The sequence below is a fragment of the Rana temporaria genome, chromosome 10 (assembly GCF_905171775.1).
Source record: "Rana temporaria chromosome 10, aRanTem1.1, whole genome shotgun sequence".
Taxonomy (NCBI): Eukaryota; Metazoa; Chordata; class Amphibia; order Anura; family Ranidae; genus Rana; species Rana temporaria.
Genome location: NC_053498.1, coordinates 20,673,012 through 20,691,210, shown reverse-complemented (window position 1 = coordinate 20,691,210; position 18,199 = coordinate 20,673,012). Strand labels below are relative to the sequence as shown.

Genomic DNA, 18,199 nt, shown 5'->3' with positions numbered 1-18,199 from the left:
CTTTCTCTTTTCTTTCTCTCTTTCTCTTTTTTTTCTCTCTTTCTCTTTCTCTTTCTCACATTTTTTTTTTAAAATATAATATATAAAAAAAAGGGGGGGGGGGGTTGCCATCCGGGGACCTCTGGAGCCTTTAATATTAACAATAATAAATATATATATATATGCCACCCAGGCCCCCTACAGGTGCACTGCCTATACCCCCCTGATGGCGGCCCTGCTTAGACCCAAAACTATTCAGGCACCATCAGATGGGAGGTCAGTCTGAACTTCAGACTGACCTCCCATCTGATGGTGCCTGGTAGCCTTCAGACTCTGAAGGCTACCTTTGGAGGAACCTACCTTAGCTACCTGATGGTTCCACAAAACCCTGGTTGAGAATGGCGGGTCTAGTGAGTTACCGTTACAACTCTATGGTGGAAGTCATCTTTGTGACCACACTTCACCGGGGAAGCTTTCCATTAACAACACTACATATTTGGAAATCCTATTACTGAAACATTTATCACCTGGTTACGTTAGCCGCTTATTAATGTGCATGGGAAACGCAGGATTTACCGGCTCTGAAGATTTTTGAGCTTTCGCAGAATTGTATGCTAATGCAATAATTATCACACTTCAGCTTGGTTCTGTGAATATAAAATGATTTCTTTATTCTTTCTGTTTTTTGAGGAAGCTTAATACAAGCTTATTATAATGTGCAAGCAATCGATGCTTGCTTGTAAAAGGCATTGGGGGCTCGCAGGTGGGGTCACTGGCCCGGTGCCCACTTGTAATTTAAATCAGCCCTGTTTGGGATCTTCATTGATTCTCAATGAGCAGAGTATATTGTGCTTTTAATGTTTTCCATCCTGGGTAGTGGTGCTCTTGCCATGATTACAGTGTGACCCAGTGCAGCACACAGTTCTTGTCCATCCGGGTATGGGAAACGTTGGGTAGAGCCCTTGACAGAAGACCTCGGTGGCACATCCACTCATAACTGGTATACCGGAATTCGTTGTGCCTGATGAAAAAATAATATATCATTAACTGACTGTCAGCAGGGTATTAAAAAAAAAAGAGCCTTACACCGGGTATAAATTAACCTACCGTATATACTCGAGTATAAGCCGAGTTTTTCAGCACATTTTTTTGTGCTGAAAATGCCCCACTCGGCTTATTCTCAAGTCACCTTTTTGCACCTGATCTCCCGGACTTTGGGGACCCGGTACTGGCCGGTCGTAGGTCCCCTGGAAACTTGGCACACATAGCTCCACTCTTCCTCTACGAGTGTGCAAAGTTTGTTGTCTGGGGGACCTACGGCCGGGTAGGGTGCCCATGTGTCGCGGATTGCCCGGGACTGTCCCGCAATTGACATGTCTGTCCCGTGTCCCGGGCACCTTCATTCCGGGACAAAACAGTGTCCCGGAATGAAAATAGAGGACACAGCCACCGCCTACTAACTAGTAACTACATTTCCAGAACTGGTTGCTGACTGGCATCTTGCAACCAGTGACAATTTACTCTCAGACAGTGAGACCGGGAGCGAGGCCTGCGCCTAGTGCAGCACTGCTGTCCCCACCCAGCTCGGCATCTCCTCCTTCTCCGGCACCAAGTGGCAAGCAGCAGGGACTGGTGTGATCTTCACTCTCCAGATAGTGAGGCCAATCCTTTCCTTCTACACACGTGGCTCATGCACCAAGGAGTGACAGCAGCACTGCATCTGGTGGCAGGCTATGGGTGGCAACTGGCACTGCATCTGATGGCAAGTGGTACATTCACCTGACAAATAACCCGCCGCCAAATACCCAATCCACCCCGAGACTACATTATCCCCCCTCATCTTTTTTTGGGGAAGGTGAGAGAGGGGGTGTGTCCCTGAATGGCAGTTTGGAAATGTGGTCACCCTACGGCCGGGGGGCACCACATTTTTCAGTGTCGGGCACCCCTTCTATAGACTCCCATGTTAAACGGTAATTTCTCCAGTGACTTTGGGGACCCGGTACCAGCCGGTCGTAGGTCCCCTGGACCCGGAACTTGGCACACATGTAGCCCCATTCCATAGACTCCCATATTAAACGTCAGTCGAGGCATGGGCAGAGTGAGGCATGGGCACAGTGAGGCATGCACATGGACACAGTGAGGCATGCAGATGGACCCCCTAGGCTTATACTCAAATCAATAAGTTTCCCCATTTTTTTGTGGTAAAATTAGGTGCCTCGGCTTATACTCGAGTATATACAGGGGTTTAAAACAGATTTAAAAAAAAAAGCAGCTCTTGCTGCAACACACACCTCCTCTCCAATGCTGCCCTCCACAGTAATCCATTTCATCCACTAGATGTCCTCCGTCATCTAGGCTGAATGGCACTTAGGGGTCTATGCATAAAAAATCTGCACAAATCAAGACAATTCCCTGATACAGTGAAACCTCAGATTGCAGGTAACGCGGTTAACGAGCGTTTTGCAATACAACCATTTTTTTTTTTATATCCTGGCTTAGTTTGCGAGTGTTGTCTCGTTAAAAAAAAGCAGGATTCAAGCCTCTGTGGTGTGCAGTACCGCATTTGGCCAGAGGTGCAGGGGCGCCGGAGCCGATCGGAGCTGCTCGTAAATACTCTGTTCCCGAGCCTTTACGAGAGTTCAGCCGAGCTGTCCCTGAGTATATCCAAGGCTTCCAGCGCCCCCCCCCACTTCTGGCCACATGCGGTATTGCATGCCATAGAAGTCAATGCGGAACAAATTATTTTTGTTTCCATTGACTTCTATGTAAAAACTTGCTTTGATATGCGAGTCCTTTGGATTACGAGCATTCTCCTGGAACGGATTATACTCGTAATCCAAGGTTCCATATGTGTAAATCCCATATCGTTAGCACCACCTAATCGCCATAATGCGTTTTTCTCCAGAAATAACTCAATCAGAAATTGAGGCCACTAGATGGCACTGATGTCATAGAAAGCACACATAGTAGAGGAAGTACGGCAATTCTTGTTCTGATTGTGTGGATGTTTGACACTTTACAGCACATGCGCCAAACACAGGTCCAAATCTGGTCCCCCAGGCCATTTCATGTGGCCTTTGCACCTCTGCTGCAGCTGTGGCACCCCCCTTGTCTCTATCCCACCTTGTGTCAGCAGTTGGCAGCAGAAAGGAGGACTCCTTTGCCAGATGCCTTAGGGTCATTTAACCACTTAAAGCGGTGGTTCACCCTAAAAACGACTTTCCCCTATTACACTGCCCCCCCGCATTACAATTCGATTATGCCTTTAATTTTTTTTTTTGCTGCTGTACATACCTGGGTACAGCTATTCACCCGTGTCCTCCGGGTTGCGAGTCCCGCGGGAGTGGGCGTTCCTAACATGGCGGTGATTGACGTTTTGACTAAAAAATGAGCTCCCCCCCCCCGTCGCGTAAGCCGCGTCACGACTGGCGAAAGGAGCCGAACGGCGATGCGCAGGCGCAGTATAGCGCCGACTCGCCGTTCGGCTCCTTCCGCCAATCGTGACGCTGCTTACACGACGGGGGGAGCTCGTTTTTTAGTCAAAACGTCAATCACCGCCATGTTAGGAACGCCCACTCCCGCGGGACTCGCAACCCGGAGGACACGGTGAATAGCTGTACCAAGGTATGTACAGCATAAAAAAAAAAAATTAAAGGCATATTCGTATTGTAGTGCGGGGGGGCAGTGTAATAGGGGAAAGTCGTTTTTAGGGTGAACCACCGCTTTAACCCCCGGACCATATTGCTGGTCAAAGACCAGAGCACTTTTTGCGATTCGGCATTGCGTCGCTTTAACTGACAATTGTGCGGTCGTGCGACGTGGCTCCCAAACAAAATTGGCGTCCTTTTTTCCCCACAAATAGAGCTTTCTTTTGGTGGTATTTGATCACCTCTGCGGTTTTTAGTTTTTGCGCTATAAACAAAAATAGAGCGACAATTTTGAAAAAAAATTATATATCCCCCAAAAATATATAAAAAAACATTTTTTTCCCCCCAGTTTAGGCCGATACGTATTCTTCTACATATTTTTCGTAATTTTTTTTCGCAACTAGCGTTTATTGATTGCGCGAAAGTTATAGCGTTTACAAAATAGGGGGTATTTTTATGGCATTTTTATTAATATATTTTTTTTTTACTAGTAATGGCGGCGATCACATTTTTATTTTTTTCGGTACTGCGACATTATGGCGGACACTTCGGACACTTTTGACACATTTTTGGGACCATTGGCTTTTTTATAGCGATCAGTGCTATAAAAATGCATTGATTACTATAAAAATGCCACTGGCAGTGACGGGGTTAACACTAGGGGGCGGGGAAGGGGTTAAGTACGTTCCCTGGGTGTGTTCTAACTGTAGGGGGGGTGTGGCCTCACTAGGGGAAATGACTGATCGCTGTTCATACATTGTATGAACAGAAGATCAGCATTTCCCTCCCTGACAGGACCGGGAGCTCCCAGGTCCCCGCTCTGTAACGAGCAATCGCGTGTGCCCGGCGGCGATCTAGTGGCCTGCGCGAGAGCCGACGTTATATTACGTGCTCTTGCGCAGGGGAGCCAACCTGCCGCCGTAAAATGACGGCGGCAGGTCGGCAAGTGGTTAATGCAGAAGATTGAGGACATTATGTGAGTGTGAAGTGTCATGAACCTTCGGAGGGGGGGTCATTATGTTGCCCTATGCATATGTACAGTGATGCGGTCTACTGCACTGTTATATTTACATCACCAAGGACCCCCCACGGGGAGCAGATCTAAGAAAAATGGCGGCTTGCCCATCATGTGACCAGCTGGCAGAGCTATATGGCCAGAAAAGCCTCTTCTGTGTCCCTCTCTGATTTATTTTCACTGTCTTACTTAGTCTAGACCAGTGATGGCGAACCTTGGCACCCAAGATGTTCTGGAACTACATTTCCCATGATGCTCATGCACTCTGCAGTGGAGATGAGCATCATGGGAAATGTAGTTTCAAAACATCTGTGGTGCCAAGGTTCCCCATCACTGGTGTACACTTTCATTGAATTTATGGCTAAGCTCTGCCAATTCTCCCAATGATCTACAAAGGTTTGTTTTAATTCAGTAACAATATTCAGCATCAACAGGATGAGCAGGAACTCACAAAGGTAGGTGGGAAAACCAACAACCTCAGACTAATAAACCCGCATCTCACCAGGTTTTGTCACCTCTTACCCATCAAGTCCACACATTGCGTCATCGGCCCCCTACACCGCATAGTTCCGGCTTTTTCTGGAGACGATCGGCTGTAGCACTCCAATCCATTTTCCTTTCCAGGATCTTCAACTGAGAGGGAACAGAAAGACACGCTTGTTCTATTAATTTTTGTATAAGTAGGTGAGCTTTAAGGTGAACTTGAACTCCAAAAGTAAGGATTTCCAGTCTTACAGAAGACATCCAGAAATGGCAACTACGCTATATTACCAAAAGTATTGGGACACCTGCCTTTACACACACATGAAATTTATTGGCGTCCCAGTCTTAGTCTGTAGGGTTCAATATTGAGTTGTCCCCGCCCTTTGCAGCTATAACAGCTTCAACTCTTCTGGGAAGGCCGTCCACAAGGTTTAGGAGTGTGTCTATGGGGATGTTTGACCATTCTTCCAGAAGCGCATTTGTGAGGTCAGGCACTGATGTTGGAGAAGGTCTGGTTAGCAGTCTCTGCTCTAATTCATCCCATAGGTGTTCTATCGGGTTGAGTCTCATTGCTCTATAGCAGGGATAAGCAATTAGCGGACCTCCAGCTGTTGCCAAACTACAAGTCCCATCATGCCTCTGCCTCTGGGTGTCATGCTTGATGCTGTCAGAGTCTCGCTATGCCTCATGGGACTTGTAGTTTGGAAACATCTGGAGGTCCGCTAATTGCTTATCCCTGCTCTATAGTTTGATGGGCTGCTCAGATGTGATAGTTGTGTACCTGGTGGAAGAGCCTGATACAATGAGGAAGACCTGCCTTAGACCTCTGACTCAGGGCCCTTGATAGAGCAGACAGGTGGTGTTGTAGTGCCGAGTGGCACGGGTGCCTATTGGTCTTGTTGGCAGCAGAGCTGGACAGACGCTCAGGATCAATCAGGGGAAGACCGTCAGTGGTTCACAGCGGAGCAGGAGTTGCCGGATGGACACCAGTGAGCAGGAGACAGGAGCAGATTGAGTAGATCAGAGGGGAGCAGGAGTGCTGGATGGACAGCAGTGGGCAGGAGACAGAAGCAGATTGAGTAGATCAGAGAGGAGCAGGAATGCCGGATGGACAGTAGTGAGCAGGAGACAGGAGCAGACTGAATGTCCGACACTCCTGCTCCTCTCTATTCAGTCTTCTCCTGTTATCTGCTCACTGGTGTCCATACGGCACTCCTGCTCCTCTCTGATCTAATCAGTCTGCTCGTATCAGAGAGGAGCAGGAGTGCCGGTTGGACACCAGTGAGCAGGAGACAGGAGAAGACTGAGGAGCAGGAGTGCCGGATGGACACCAGTGAGCAGGAGACAGGAGAAGACTGAGGAGCAGGAGTGCCGGATGGACACCAGTGAGCAGGAGACAGGAGCAGACTGGAGGAGCAGGAGTGCCGGATGGACACCAGTGAGCAGGAGACAGGAGCAGACTGGAGGAGCAGGAGTGCCGGATGGACACCAGTGAGCAGGAGACAGGAGCAGACTAAGGAGCAGGAATGTCAGATGGACACCAGTGGACAGGAGACAGGAGCAGACTGAGGAGCAGGAGTGCCGGTTGGACACCAGTGAACAGGAGACAGGAGCAGACTGGAGGAGCAGGAGTTCCGGATGGACACCAGTGAGCAGGAGACAGGAGAAGACTGAGGAGCAGGAGTGCCGGATGGACACCAGTGAGCAGGAGACAGGAGAAGACTGAGGAGCAGGAGTGCCGGATGGACACCAGTGAGCAGGAGACAGGAGAAGACTGAGGAGCAGGAGTGCCGGATGGACACCAGTGAGCAGGAGACAGGAGAAGACTGAGGAGCAGGAGTGCCGGATGGACACCAGTGAGCAGGAGACAGGAGCAGACTGGAGGAGCAGGAGTGCCGGATGGACACCAGTGAGCAGGAGACAGGAGCAGACTAAGGAGCAGGAATGTCAGATGGACACCAGTGGACAGGAGACAGGAGCAGACTGAGGAGCAGGAGTGCCGGTTGGACACCAGTGAACAGGAGACAGGAGCAGACTGAGGAGCAGGAGTGCCGGATGGACACCAGTGAGCAGGAGACAGGAGCAGACTGGAGGAGCAGGAGTGCCGGATGGACACCAGTGAGCAGGAGACAGGAGCAGACTGAGGAGCAGGAGTGCCGGATGGACACCAGTGAGCAGGAGACAGGAGCAGACTGAGGAGCAGGAATGCCGGATGGAAACCAGTGGATCATAGGCAGGGGCTCGCAGCAAGCAGTCCAGCAGCAGTAGAGACAGAAGCAGATTGAAACTAACCGGGTCATACCATGCACAGGCAGACGGATCAGGTGCAGATGCGAAGGCAGAAGCGTAGGCAAAGGCAGAATTCAGGAGAAGTCAAGACATGCTGGGTCAGTAACAGTAGTCAGATGCAGAGCAACAGGTTGCAGGTATGCATGGCAAAGGTGTAGACAAGACAGCACTGAAGCATAGCACAGGCTCAGCTTAAATAGCCTGCTTGGCATGAAAATGCGCATGCCCTCCTGAGTGAGCACTTGCACAATTTCTATGAGCATGAAAAGAAATACGAACTAGTCCGGGGCCTATGTGTCTAGAAGAGCCATTCTGTCTGCTGCCATTCTGTCTGCTGGAATGTCCCTCCTGACAAATAGGGAGGAAATGCTCAGCGTAGAAACTGAGCATGTGCAGAGCTGCCAACACTGCACTGCAAAATCCCCAACTGCAGCGGGGACATGGACAGAAGGGGGAGATAGAGAGCAGTAGAATCAACCAGTTTTTTTGCAGAATACAGAAAACAAATCTCGTAGTGACTGGATGAGTATGAGCGGCATGTAATACACCATTTATTGATCGTTTTTTTTTATGATGTGGGTTTAGTGATACTTTAAAATAAACATACTCCATGCGGACGGAATTACCTTTAAAGTTTCCCTTATTGCACAGGCTGCCGTTGCAGCAGCGATGGTTGCAAGAATACGAAACCGGATTTTGCCCGTTACTGAAAGCAGCGAGTCCCGGACATGATGAACTATTGCTACAGCTCTTCATCATGGTGTGATGGATGTCTGCAATAAAAAGAGACAAAACAATAGAGACGCTATACTGGCACAGCTGGGGCCGATGCATCAAAAGAAAACGGCGATCCGCTGATAATAAACAAAGTAATGTGGTATTAAAAAGACACTTCGGGCGTAAAAGGAGAGCGCTCTTACTGTATAAACAGCCAGTCATCGGCCTTGAAAGTGTCCCGCATTTTATATGACTTTATTCCTAAAACTCGGCTCCAGCCTTCCCTTCAGTCTTGTACAGTTGAACCGGAATCCTCTCCTCTACTAAAACGGCTTACTCTGATTTCACTGCACACTGTGAGCTTCGGATTGCCCGGGATTGTCCCGCAATTTTTTTTTTGTGTCCCGGGCACCTTCATTCTTTACGTTTTGGATAGAGTAGGATAGGCTTACAATTTTGGTCAAGTTGTTAGATCTGTGTTCCCACTGGTGAGATTTACCTTCACTTCCTTTCCTGGTGACACCATGGCACACAGGTTGTCTCCAGGACAAGGATGTAATCTCCCAAATGGGTCTCAGACAGTAATAAAAATCTTACATTCTCTAATTCCTCCCTACTTGTTTAATTGTCGTTTGCATCTCCATTTATTACATGGCCTCTCCCTGTTATTATCATTCAGATCAGGGGTCTCCAGACTTTCTAAACAAGGGGACAGTTCAGTGTCCTTCAGACTTTGGGGGGGGAGAGGGGGGCGCACTGTGGCCATCAGCAGGGAAAAGGTCCTGATGTCTGTGGGAATAAATAATGTCCCATCTTTGGTGTCAGTGGGAGAAATAGTGCCCCATGGTTGTTGTCAGTGAGAGGAATAGTGCCCGTTGTTGTTGTCATTGGGAAGAATTGTGCCCCATCATTGGTGTCAGTAGGGGGAATAGTGCCCTACCATGGGTGTCATTGGGAAGAATTGCGCCAGTGGAAGACATGGTGCCCAATCGTTGGCAACAGTGGGAGGAATAGTGCCCTACGATTGGTGTCAGTGGGAAGAATAGTGCCCCGTTGTTGGTTTCAGTGGGAGGAATTGTGCCCCATCATTGTGTCAGTGGGAGGAATAGTGCCCCATCATCGGTGTCAGTGGGAAGAATAGTGTCCCATCGTTGGTGTCAGTGGGAAGAATAGTGCCCCATCATTGGTGTCAGTGGGAAGAATAGTGCCCCATCATTGGTATCAGTGGGGGGAGTAGTGCTCCATCATTGGTGTCAGTGGGAGGAATAGTGCCCCATCATCGGTGTCGGTGGGAAGAATAGTGCCCCATCGTTGGTATCAGTGGGAGGAATAGTGCTCCATCATTGGTGTCAGTGGGAAGAATAGTGCCCCATCGTTGGTATCAGTGGGGGGAGTAGTGCTCCATCATTGGTGTCAGTGGGAAGAATAGCGCCCCATCGTTGGTATCAGTGGGGGGAGTAGTGCTCCATCGCTGGTATCAGTGGGAGGAATAGTGCTCCATCATTGGTGTCAGTGGGAAGAATAGTGCCCCATCGCTGGTGTCAGTGGGAGGAATAGTGCTCCATCATTGGTGTCAGTGGGAGGAATAGTGCCCCATCATTGGTGTCAGTGGGAGGAATAATGCCCCATCATTGGTGTCAGTAGGAGGAATAGTGCCCCATCGGACAGTGGAGGGTGAGATCATGCCCCATTGTTGGTATCACTGGATAAAATGGTGCCCCAAGAGCCGAATCAAAGCATGAGGATGGCCACAGTTTGGAGATCACTGATTTAGATATCACTACAAAGTGTATTCTTTTTTTCCGCACTTTAGTATAAAAGAAGGATTACAGGTACTTCTAGTTCAGTTTGAACAGAGCTTTAGCAACATTAATAAATATGTTTTTTGAGCTTTTTTTTCCTTATTTTACTTTTTCCTTCCTTTAAAATGAGCAAATGTGACCTACAGAACAAGAGCTTTGGTTCTGTGACATGCACTACCCTAATTCCCCCACTAGATGTCGCTGCCTCACAGTGAAACTTTAGTGCCGCATATAAAAGGTTGTTAAGTGCTGTCAGATGTGGAATGCACACAACCTAAGTGCATAAAGACTATTCTTTTTATGTATGCCTTGATGCACCTGTCAAATCAGAGCACAGCTGACCATTTCCCTGGTATTTTTCTAACATTAAGCTATTTTTTATTTAATTTTTTCGCCCTAATGGCGAAGGGTTATTAAGGTGGGTAAGACCCTCCTAATCTGTCAGGACTAATGCACTGCTTCCATAGCATGTTATTAAGAGCAATTTAGGCCTCAGGAGAGGAAAGCCTAGAAAAGGAACCCGAATCCGAAAGCTGCGGAGAGAAACTTGACCTCCAAATAATATTCTGACCTTGTTGAATCGTCACTGTTTATAGAAATTGTTTCCTTTTTTATATATTATATGATAAAAATAACAAAAACAAACAGATCTTCTCAATAATAACAAAAGTATATATAACAAAACACACCCCTAATAATGCAATTATAGTAAAAATACCATGAATGATATGCACGCAGGTCCCGAAGACTCGATCGCCGCGGGCATACCCGCGATCGTCTCACGGTGAGATAGAACGGGGGAGATGTCAGTGTAAACACAACGGGCCAGATTTAGAGACAAGATACAACGGTGTATCTCCTGATACGCCGTCGTATCTCTGAGTGCGCTCGGACGTATCTATGCGCCTGATTCATAGAATCAGGTTACGCATAGATATGCCTAAGATCCGACAGGTGTAAGTGTCTTACACCGTCGTATCTTAGGCTGCATTTTCTGGCTGGCCGCTAGGTGGCGCTTCCGTATGTTTACGTGAGGAATATGCAAATTAGTATTTACGCCGATTCAGAAACAAACGACCGCCCGGCGCTTTTTTTTTACGTCGTTTGTGTTCGGCTTTTTCCGGCGTAAAGTTACCCCTGCTATATGAGGGGTATGTGCGGCGTATCCTATGTTAAGTATGGCCGTCGTTCCCGTCGCTTTAGTTGTTTAAAGAGGAAGTAAACCCAAAAACAAAAATGAAAAAAAAAAAAACCTGCAAGACAAAGGCATAATAAGCTAGTATGCATAGCATACCAACTCATTATGGATTACTTACCCGAGATCGAAGCCCCCGCAGCGGTACTCGATCACCTCCTCGGTCTCCGCCATCTCCCCTGGAGTGACTTCCGGGTATCGCTGCTCTGGCGCTGTGACTGGCCGGAGCAGTGACGACATTACTCCCGCGCAAGCGCGTGGGAGCCGCTAGTGACAGCACACTCGGGTGCAAAAGGGACCTTCTTCACCCTACACATAGAATTGTCTTGACCAGAGGCAAGTGGAGGACAGCAGGAGACCTTGGATTCCTCCTGGAACCAAAACCAAAAGTAACACTGCCCTGGGGAAAGCACCGCCCATTTCCATTGGCAGAGAGGATGCAGCAGGACCCAATTAGAGTGGAGACTGTGGAGACACTGGAGAGTGATGGGCTCGTGGCGCACAGCACATAGCCACAGAGCTTAAAAAAAACTGCAAATGAAGCGTCTTGCCTGCTTGCATTGGCATGACGCTATAGCAGTGCACTGTGACCGGCGCCCACCCTGAGCATAGTAGTGCTGTTAAAGGGCCTTTTTTTTTTTTTTTCTAAAAGGCCCTTTTTTTTTGTTACTGGCTTTGGGGGAGGGGGGGCGGCGCCCATGCGCCCCCTATGGACGGGCCGCCACTGCGAGGAGACACTGCTGGGCAGATCTCCAGGGAGGAAGACAGCCAGGAGGGCTGGTGAGTGTTACAGTCAAGGGGACTGAGAGGCACGCCTGAGAGGACTGGGAGAGAGCAGTCTGGGATGGATGCAGAGTCAGACTGGGAGGACAGTGGAGTCCTAGCCAGGAGGGCTAGTGAAAGGTTCAGCTGCAGCCAGGTGGGCTGTTAGTGTCTAAAGAGGTGGCACTGGGATCAGTAGCCACAGGAGGAGGACAGCTGGGCACTAGGACTTTTTACACTAACAAAGGGGGCCTGCGGTCCCTGCCTGTAAAGGGCATTTGCTATTTGTCTGATTGCCCTCTTGTCAGACCATCCATATAGTGCCAACTGGTCCTGGGAGATGTAGTTCTACAAGCAAGACTGTGCTGGAGGTGGGGGAGAAGTGTGTGTGTATACGGACTGTATATAGTTGTGACCCTTGATCAAGTAGGCACCCCATAATACCCTTTCCAAATTCAATACCCCTAATAAAATACAAAAACAAAGCTGCAAGGACTGTTTCTTGACTCCAGAGTGCTGTGGAAGATACCGTCATTCACCAGTGGCTCCTGCGGGTGTAGCGCTACTTTTATTAATCTACTATTCCTTCTACGAAGGTCATTGCTGGCATGTGTGAGTCCTAGAAAACCTTGGCTGTTCCTTCCCTTCTCATCCACTAGATGGCGCTGTACATACAGTAAGTCTATGGTCTCAGAAGAGGTAGAAGAAGACCTTATAACAGAGTCTTGGTAGCAATAATTCACATGCTGTAAGAATTAAGCACCTACATCTAATTACTGTGGTTGTTGGGGCTGTCAGGGAATCGCATTTGCATATATTATGGATCTGGGAATATCTCGCCAGGTACTTTAAAACATTTTTTACAATATAATTTAAAATATTTGCTACACAAGTATGCAAATGTAAGCTGCGCTGACAGTTTTTCTTTAAAGAGACGACTGTGTCTACAAACCATTATTTTCAATGCTAATCTTCCCAGAAGATTATATGTGTATTTACCACATTTTATGCATTTTCTTAAAGCGGAGTTTCGCCATTTTTTTAAAGTCAGCAGCTACAAATACTGCAGCTGCTGACTTTTAAAATAAGGACACTTACAGTGGGGATCGAAAGTTTGGGAACCCCAGGTAAAAAAATTGTATTAATGTGCATAACGAAGCCAAGGAAAGATGGAAAAATCTCCAAAAGGCATCAAATTACAGATTAGACATTCTTATAATATGTCAAAAGTTCGATTTTATTTCCATCGTTTACACTTTCAAAATGACAGAAAACAAAAAAATGGCGTCTGCAAAAGTTTGGGCACCCTACAGAATTTATAGAATGCACTGCCCCCTTTGCAAAGCTGAGACCTGCCAGTGTCATGGATTGTTCTCAATCATCGTCTGGGAAGACCAGGTGATGTCAATCTCAAAGGTTTTAAATGCCCAGATTCATCTGACCTTGCCCCAACAATCAGCACTATGGGTTCCAGTGGCGGCTGGTGCTCAAAATATTTTTGGGGGGGCGCAAAGAAAAAAAAAATTGCAGTCTCACTGTGCCCAAACGCAGCCACTGTTCCATGCCATCAAACGCAGCCACTGTGCCATCCATTGTCACCACTGTGCCATCCATTGTCACCACTGTGCCATCCATTGTCACCACTGTGCCATGCCATTAAATGCAGTCACTGTGCCATCAATTCGCACCACTGTGCCATGCCATTAAACGCAGCCACTGTGCCATCCATTGTCACCACTGTGCCATGCCATTAAATGCAGCCACTGTGCCATCCATTGTCACCACTGTGCCATGCCATTAAACGCAGCCACTGTGCCATCAATTGTCACCACTGTGCCGTTTAATGGTCGCCGCTGTGCCAATGGCCGCCGCTGTGCCAATTGTCCCCACTGTGCCCTGTAAATTGCTTTCTCCCCCCCCCCCCCGCCCGGCACTTACCTTTACTGGAGTCATGCATCCACGTCCCACGATGTCTTCTCCCACCCTCGATGACTGACAGGCGTCTCAGCCAATCAGGTTACCGGTAGCCAGAACCGGCCAACCTGATTGGCTGAGACGCCTGTCTTCTTATCCAAGTGGCGTACAGTCTGTGCGCTCCGAGAATAAGCTTCCGGGACCCGAGGGCTGTATTGGGAAAGCCTATCAGAGCTGTTGGCTTTGATAGACATTTCCGTACAGCCAACCAGCTCGCGTTATTCAGATGGCCGGACATGAGCGCCGACCATTTGAATAACAGCAGCAGCGGCGAAAATAACATAGATTCATGCAATGCATGAATCTGTGTTATTAGACTCAGTGACGGTGAGAGCCAGAGGGGGCGGCGCTCCAGCGCCCTCTATGGACCAACCGCCACTGATGGGTTCTTCTAAGCAGTTGTCTAGAAAACTGAAAAATAGTTGACGCTCACAAAGCTGGAGAAGGCTATAAGAAGATAAGAAGATAGCAAAGCGTTTTCAGATGTCAATATCCTCTGTTCGGAATGTAATTAAGAAATGGCAGTCATCAGAAACAGTGGAAGTTAAAGCAAGATCTGGAAGACCAAGAAAAATATCAGACAGAACAGCTCGCAGGATTGTGAGAAAAGCAATTCCAAACCCACGTTTGACTGCACGATCCCTCCAGAAAGATCTGGCAGACACTGGAGTTGTGGTACACTATTCCACTATAAAGAGATACTTGTACAAATATGGTCTTCATGGAAGAGTCATCAGAAGAAAACCTCTTCTGCGTCCTCACCACAAAAATCAGCGTTTGAACTTTGCAAATGAACATATAGACAAGCCTGATGGATTTTGGAAACAAGTTCTGTGGACCGATGAGGTTAAAATAGAACTTTTTGGCCGGCATGAGCAAAGGTACGTTTGGAGAAGAAAGGGCACAGAATTTAATGAAAAGAACCTCTGTCCAACTGTGAAGCATGGGGGTGGATCAATCATGCTTTGGGGTTGTATTGCAGCCAGTGACACAGGGAACATTTCACGAGTAGAAGGAAAAATGGATTCGGTCGGCTCGGTCTTTGTCGGCGGCGCTCTGAGGTAGCCGACAAAGACAGGATCGGTGTATAACGCACACCCACGATTTTTCCCTGATTTTAAGGGGAAAAAAGTGCGCGTTATACGCCGATAAATACGGTAATTATTTTGCTTTAACCATAACATTTGCATTTTTAATTTAGTTAACCTTTTTTTTGTGTTAAATTTTGTAGCTTCTGAATGAAAGAACTTGGTGGGTGGGCGGGTCACTTTGGCATCCTCGCCTTGGGCACCAGAAGGGCTTGTCCCGGTACTGCTTCAATAAAATGTCGCCGGGTGTCACCGTACAAAAGCAATGCGTCATTTCAGAAAAAACAAAAAAGGGCGATATCAGAAACAAAAATGCCATTTCAGCTTCTTTCATCTTCTCCTGTATACATGGCTACAGGCTCAGTCCTATAAATGAATCAGCCTCCGATAAACAAGTTCTATTAGAAAGCTCCATCAGGTAGCGTGACGCGAGAGGCGGGTCCCACGAACATAAAACCAAGCAATAAAAGTTCTAACAGTTTCTCTGCTATATAAACAGCTTGCAGGCAATAAAAGAGAAACCATTTTCTGGGTTTCATGGGACTGAATTCTGAATCGTCAGCAGGCTGGTGTTTTTTTTTTTTTTTTTAAAGGCCAACTCCACCCAAAAAAAAGCTATGTGTTGTCTTTCGGTGGAAAGTGATGGACTGGATCACTTACTGGTTCCCTATTTAGAGTAAGTTGGTTTTCGGTACCATAAACATCTTGGGCCAGATTCACAGCGGAGATACTCCGTCGTATCTCTCAGAGTATCTATGCGACTGATTCATAGAATCAGTTACGCATAGATATCCCTAAGATCCGACAGGTGTAATTGTTTTAAACTGTCGGATCTTAGGATGCAGTACCGCGGCCGCCGCTGGGGGGAGTTTGCGTCGTAAACCAGCGTCGGGTATGCAAATTAGGAGTTACGGCGATCCACGACGGATTTTTGCGTTCGCTACGTCTAGTTTCCCGTCGCAAAGTTAGTCGTCGTTTTTGGTGCCTTAACTTTACACAGCAATCGTATTGCTGTATAAAGTATGGCCGTCGTTCCCGCGTCGAAATTTAAAAATTCACGTCGTTTGCGTAAGCCGTCCGGGAATACGGATTTGCGCGTCGCCGTTCGAAAGAATGGCGTCACTTCGCGCAAAGCACGGCGGGAGTTACGAAACGGAGCATGCGCAGTAGGTCCGGCGCGGGAGCGCGCCTAATTTAAATGGTACACGCCCATTTAAATTACGCGGGCTTACGCCGGAGGCCGCCGGCGTAGTTTTAATCGCAAGTGCTTTGTGAATCAGGCACTTGCGATGAAAACTTGCGGCGGTGTAACGTATCTACGATACGTTACGCCGCCGCACTTCTACCTGAATCTGGCCCTAAGATACAGCAAAGGTAGTTGCTTACAATACTAGAGCGTGTGTATGTGTGCATGAGTGGAAGGGGGTGATTTACTGCTCTGACTCATACACATTTATATTTCATGTTGAGCTACTGATCTCTGTAAACAACATGATTTTTATAAGCAAAGCAGGCAAGGATAGCACATAAAGCACATAAAAAAGAGCCTAGAGCTCCACCTACTGGCTGAAGATAAATGTATGCAATATTTCTGAATATATATATATATATATATATATATATATATATATATATATATATATATATATATATATATATATTATCGTTATTATTTTTATTTTTTTCATTAAAACTGTAGTAAATGATGGTACACACCTTGACTGAGTGCAGTGGTGATGGAGACCTCAATGCAGGTTTTCTGGGATGGGCCACATCTTAGGCTTGGATGACCGCTGCCATCACAAGATGAGGGATTTCCTTGACATGCCAGACACTCTATCCGTGGATCCTCTCCTAGATCTGCAATGTTAACAGTAATTTGGTGGTTAGTACTCTCGTCTTGAAGCTGTGGACTCACGCCGGCATATGTGTGCGGCAGACCCACGAACCAACATGCGCCTAAAAACAGGCTACACCCCGCTGACGTAGCTTGCACACGCCGGCGTAGGTTGGGCGCACATATGGGCTGGGCGCATGGTGCTGCTCCCATTGATTAGCCATTCAAACATGCAAATGAGGGAAATACGCTGATTCACAACTTACGCGCATGCTACACGAGATGCGCGTAAGCTGTACGTCCGGCGTAAAGTTATTCCCCATAAATGAGGTGCAACCCGGCAACAGACATGCACAGGTCTGCACCAGGGAACACAAGCCGGCGTATTGTGCGTTGGACGTGTGTCTGGCTGGGCGTACGTTATGTTCACGGCCTACGCGGTGATCCGGCGTAGCTTAGGCAGTTGTGCCGGCGTGGTTGTGAGCAGGCGCAGGGGGGTGCTGTACATGCGTCCACGTCACGGCGCATGCGCAGTTCGTGATACGTACCTGTCTGGCGCTCGGCCCATCGTTTGCATGGGGTCACGCCCACTTCCACCTACGCCGGCGTGCGCCTACGAAACACACGCCACGCTGGCGCAGCGTTGGGAGCACTGGCTTGCTGAATGCAATGCTTGCCTCTGCGCGATACGTTGGCGTGCCGTACGGTGTGTGCTCTACGGCGGCGTAATGTGCGCCTTTCCCTCTGTGAATCTGGGCCTTACTAGATGGCTGCTACACATTTGTTTAGTCTTTTCCTCCCACCCCACCCCCTTGTTGGTTTGCGCATTTGTTTCCCCTAATTTTCATATCAGTATGGAGCTGGTGTGCTTTCCATGCGTGTGCAGGCTTTACCAGGGTGCTCTGCTTTTCCTACACACTGGTTGGGAGGATCAGAGGCATAGCTTGAAGCTTGGGTGACCACGTGTCCCGGATTGCCCGGGACAGTCCCGCATTTTGCAGGTCTGTCCCGACTCCCGGGCACCCTTATTCCAGGACAATACAGTGTCCCGGAATGAAACTGACATAGACAGCCCCCCCCCCCCCCCCCGGGCCAATCTGAAATCGCCACTTTACTCACCGACTGTCCTTGTCCTGGCCCGGGAATGCCTGGAGGAGCACAATCCCCGCCCCCTGCTTGTGATTGGAGAAATCATAAATCCCGCCTCTTGTGTCCAATCACTGTGCTGTGATTCGTTACAGCACAAGCTGATTTTTGGGAAGGAGGGTGTCCCTGAATGGTAGTTTGGAAATGTGGTCACCCTACTTGAAGCTTGTGGGCTCCGATGCAAAAGTTGCTCACCCTGAGCTCCTCTCCATTCAGGAAAAGGCTCACAGCTTGTCCCCAGCCAATGAGAACAGAGTAGTGTGGA

The 18,199-nt window shown here is 48.1% G+C and overlaps 1 protein-coding gene across 1 annotated transcript in view; it reads right to left on the bottom strand.

Annotated features, from left to right (window-relative positions):
• Positions 1-624: 624 nt before the first annotated feature.
• Positions 625-18,199, bottom strand: part of LOC120916398 (urokinase plasminogen activator surface receptor-like) — a 28,462-nt gene continuing 10,887 nt past the window's right edge. Inside the window, exons 4-7 of the mRNA XM_040327353.1 lie at positions 16,668-16,811; positions 8,040-8,186; positions 5,164-5,274; positions 625-1,000 (exon numbers count right to left, since the gene is read on the bottom strand). Coding sequence (XP_040183287.1) covers positions 834-1,000; positions 5,164-5,274; positions 8,040-8,186; positions 16,668-16,811 — 569 coding nt within the window. The 3' untranslated portion in view covers positions 625-833. The remainder of the gene's footprint in view (positions 1,001-5,163; positions 5,275-8,039; positions 8,187-16,667; positions 16,812-18,199) is intronic.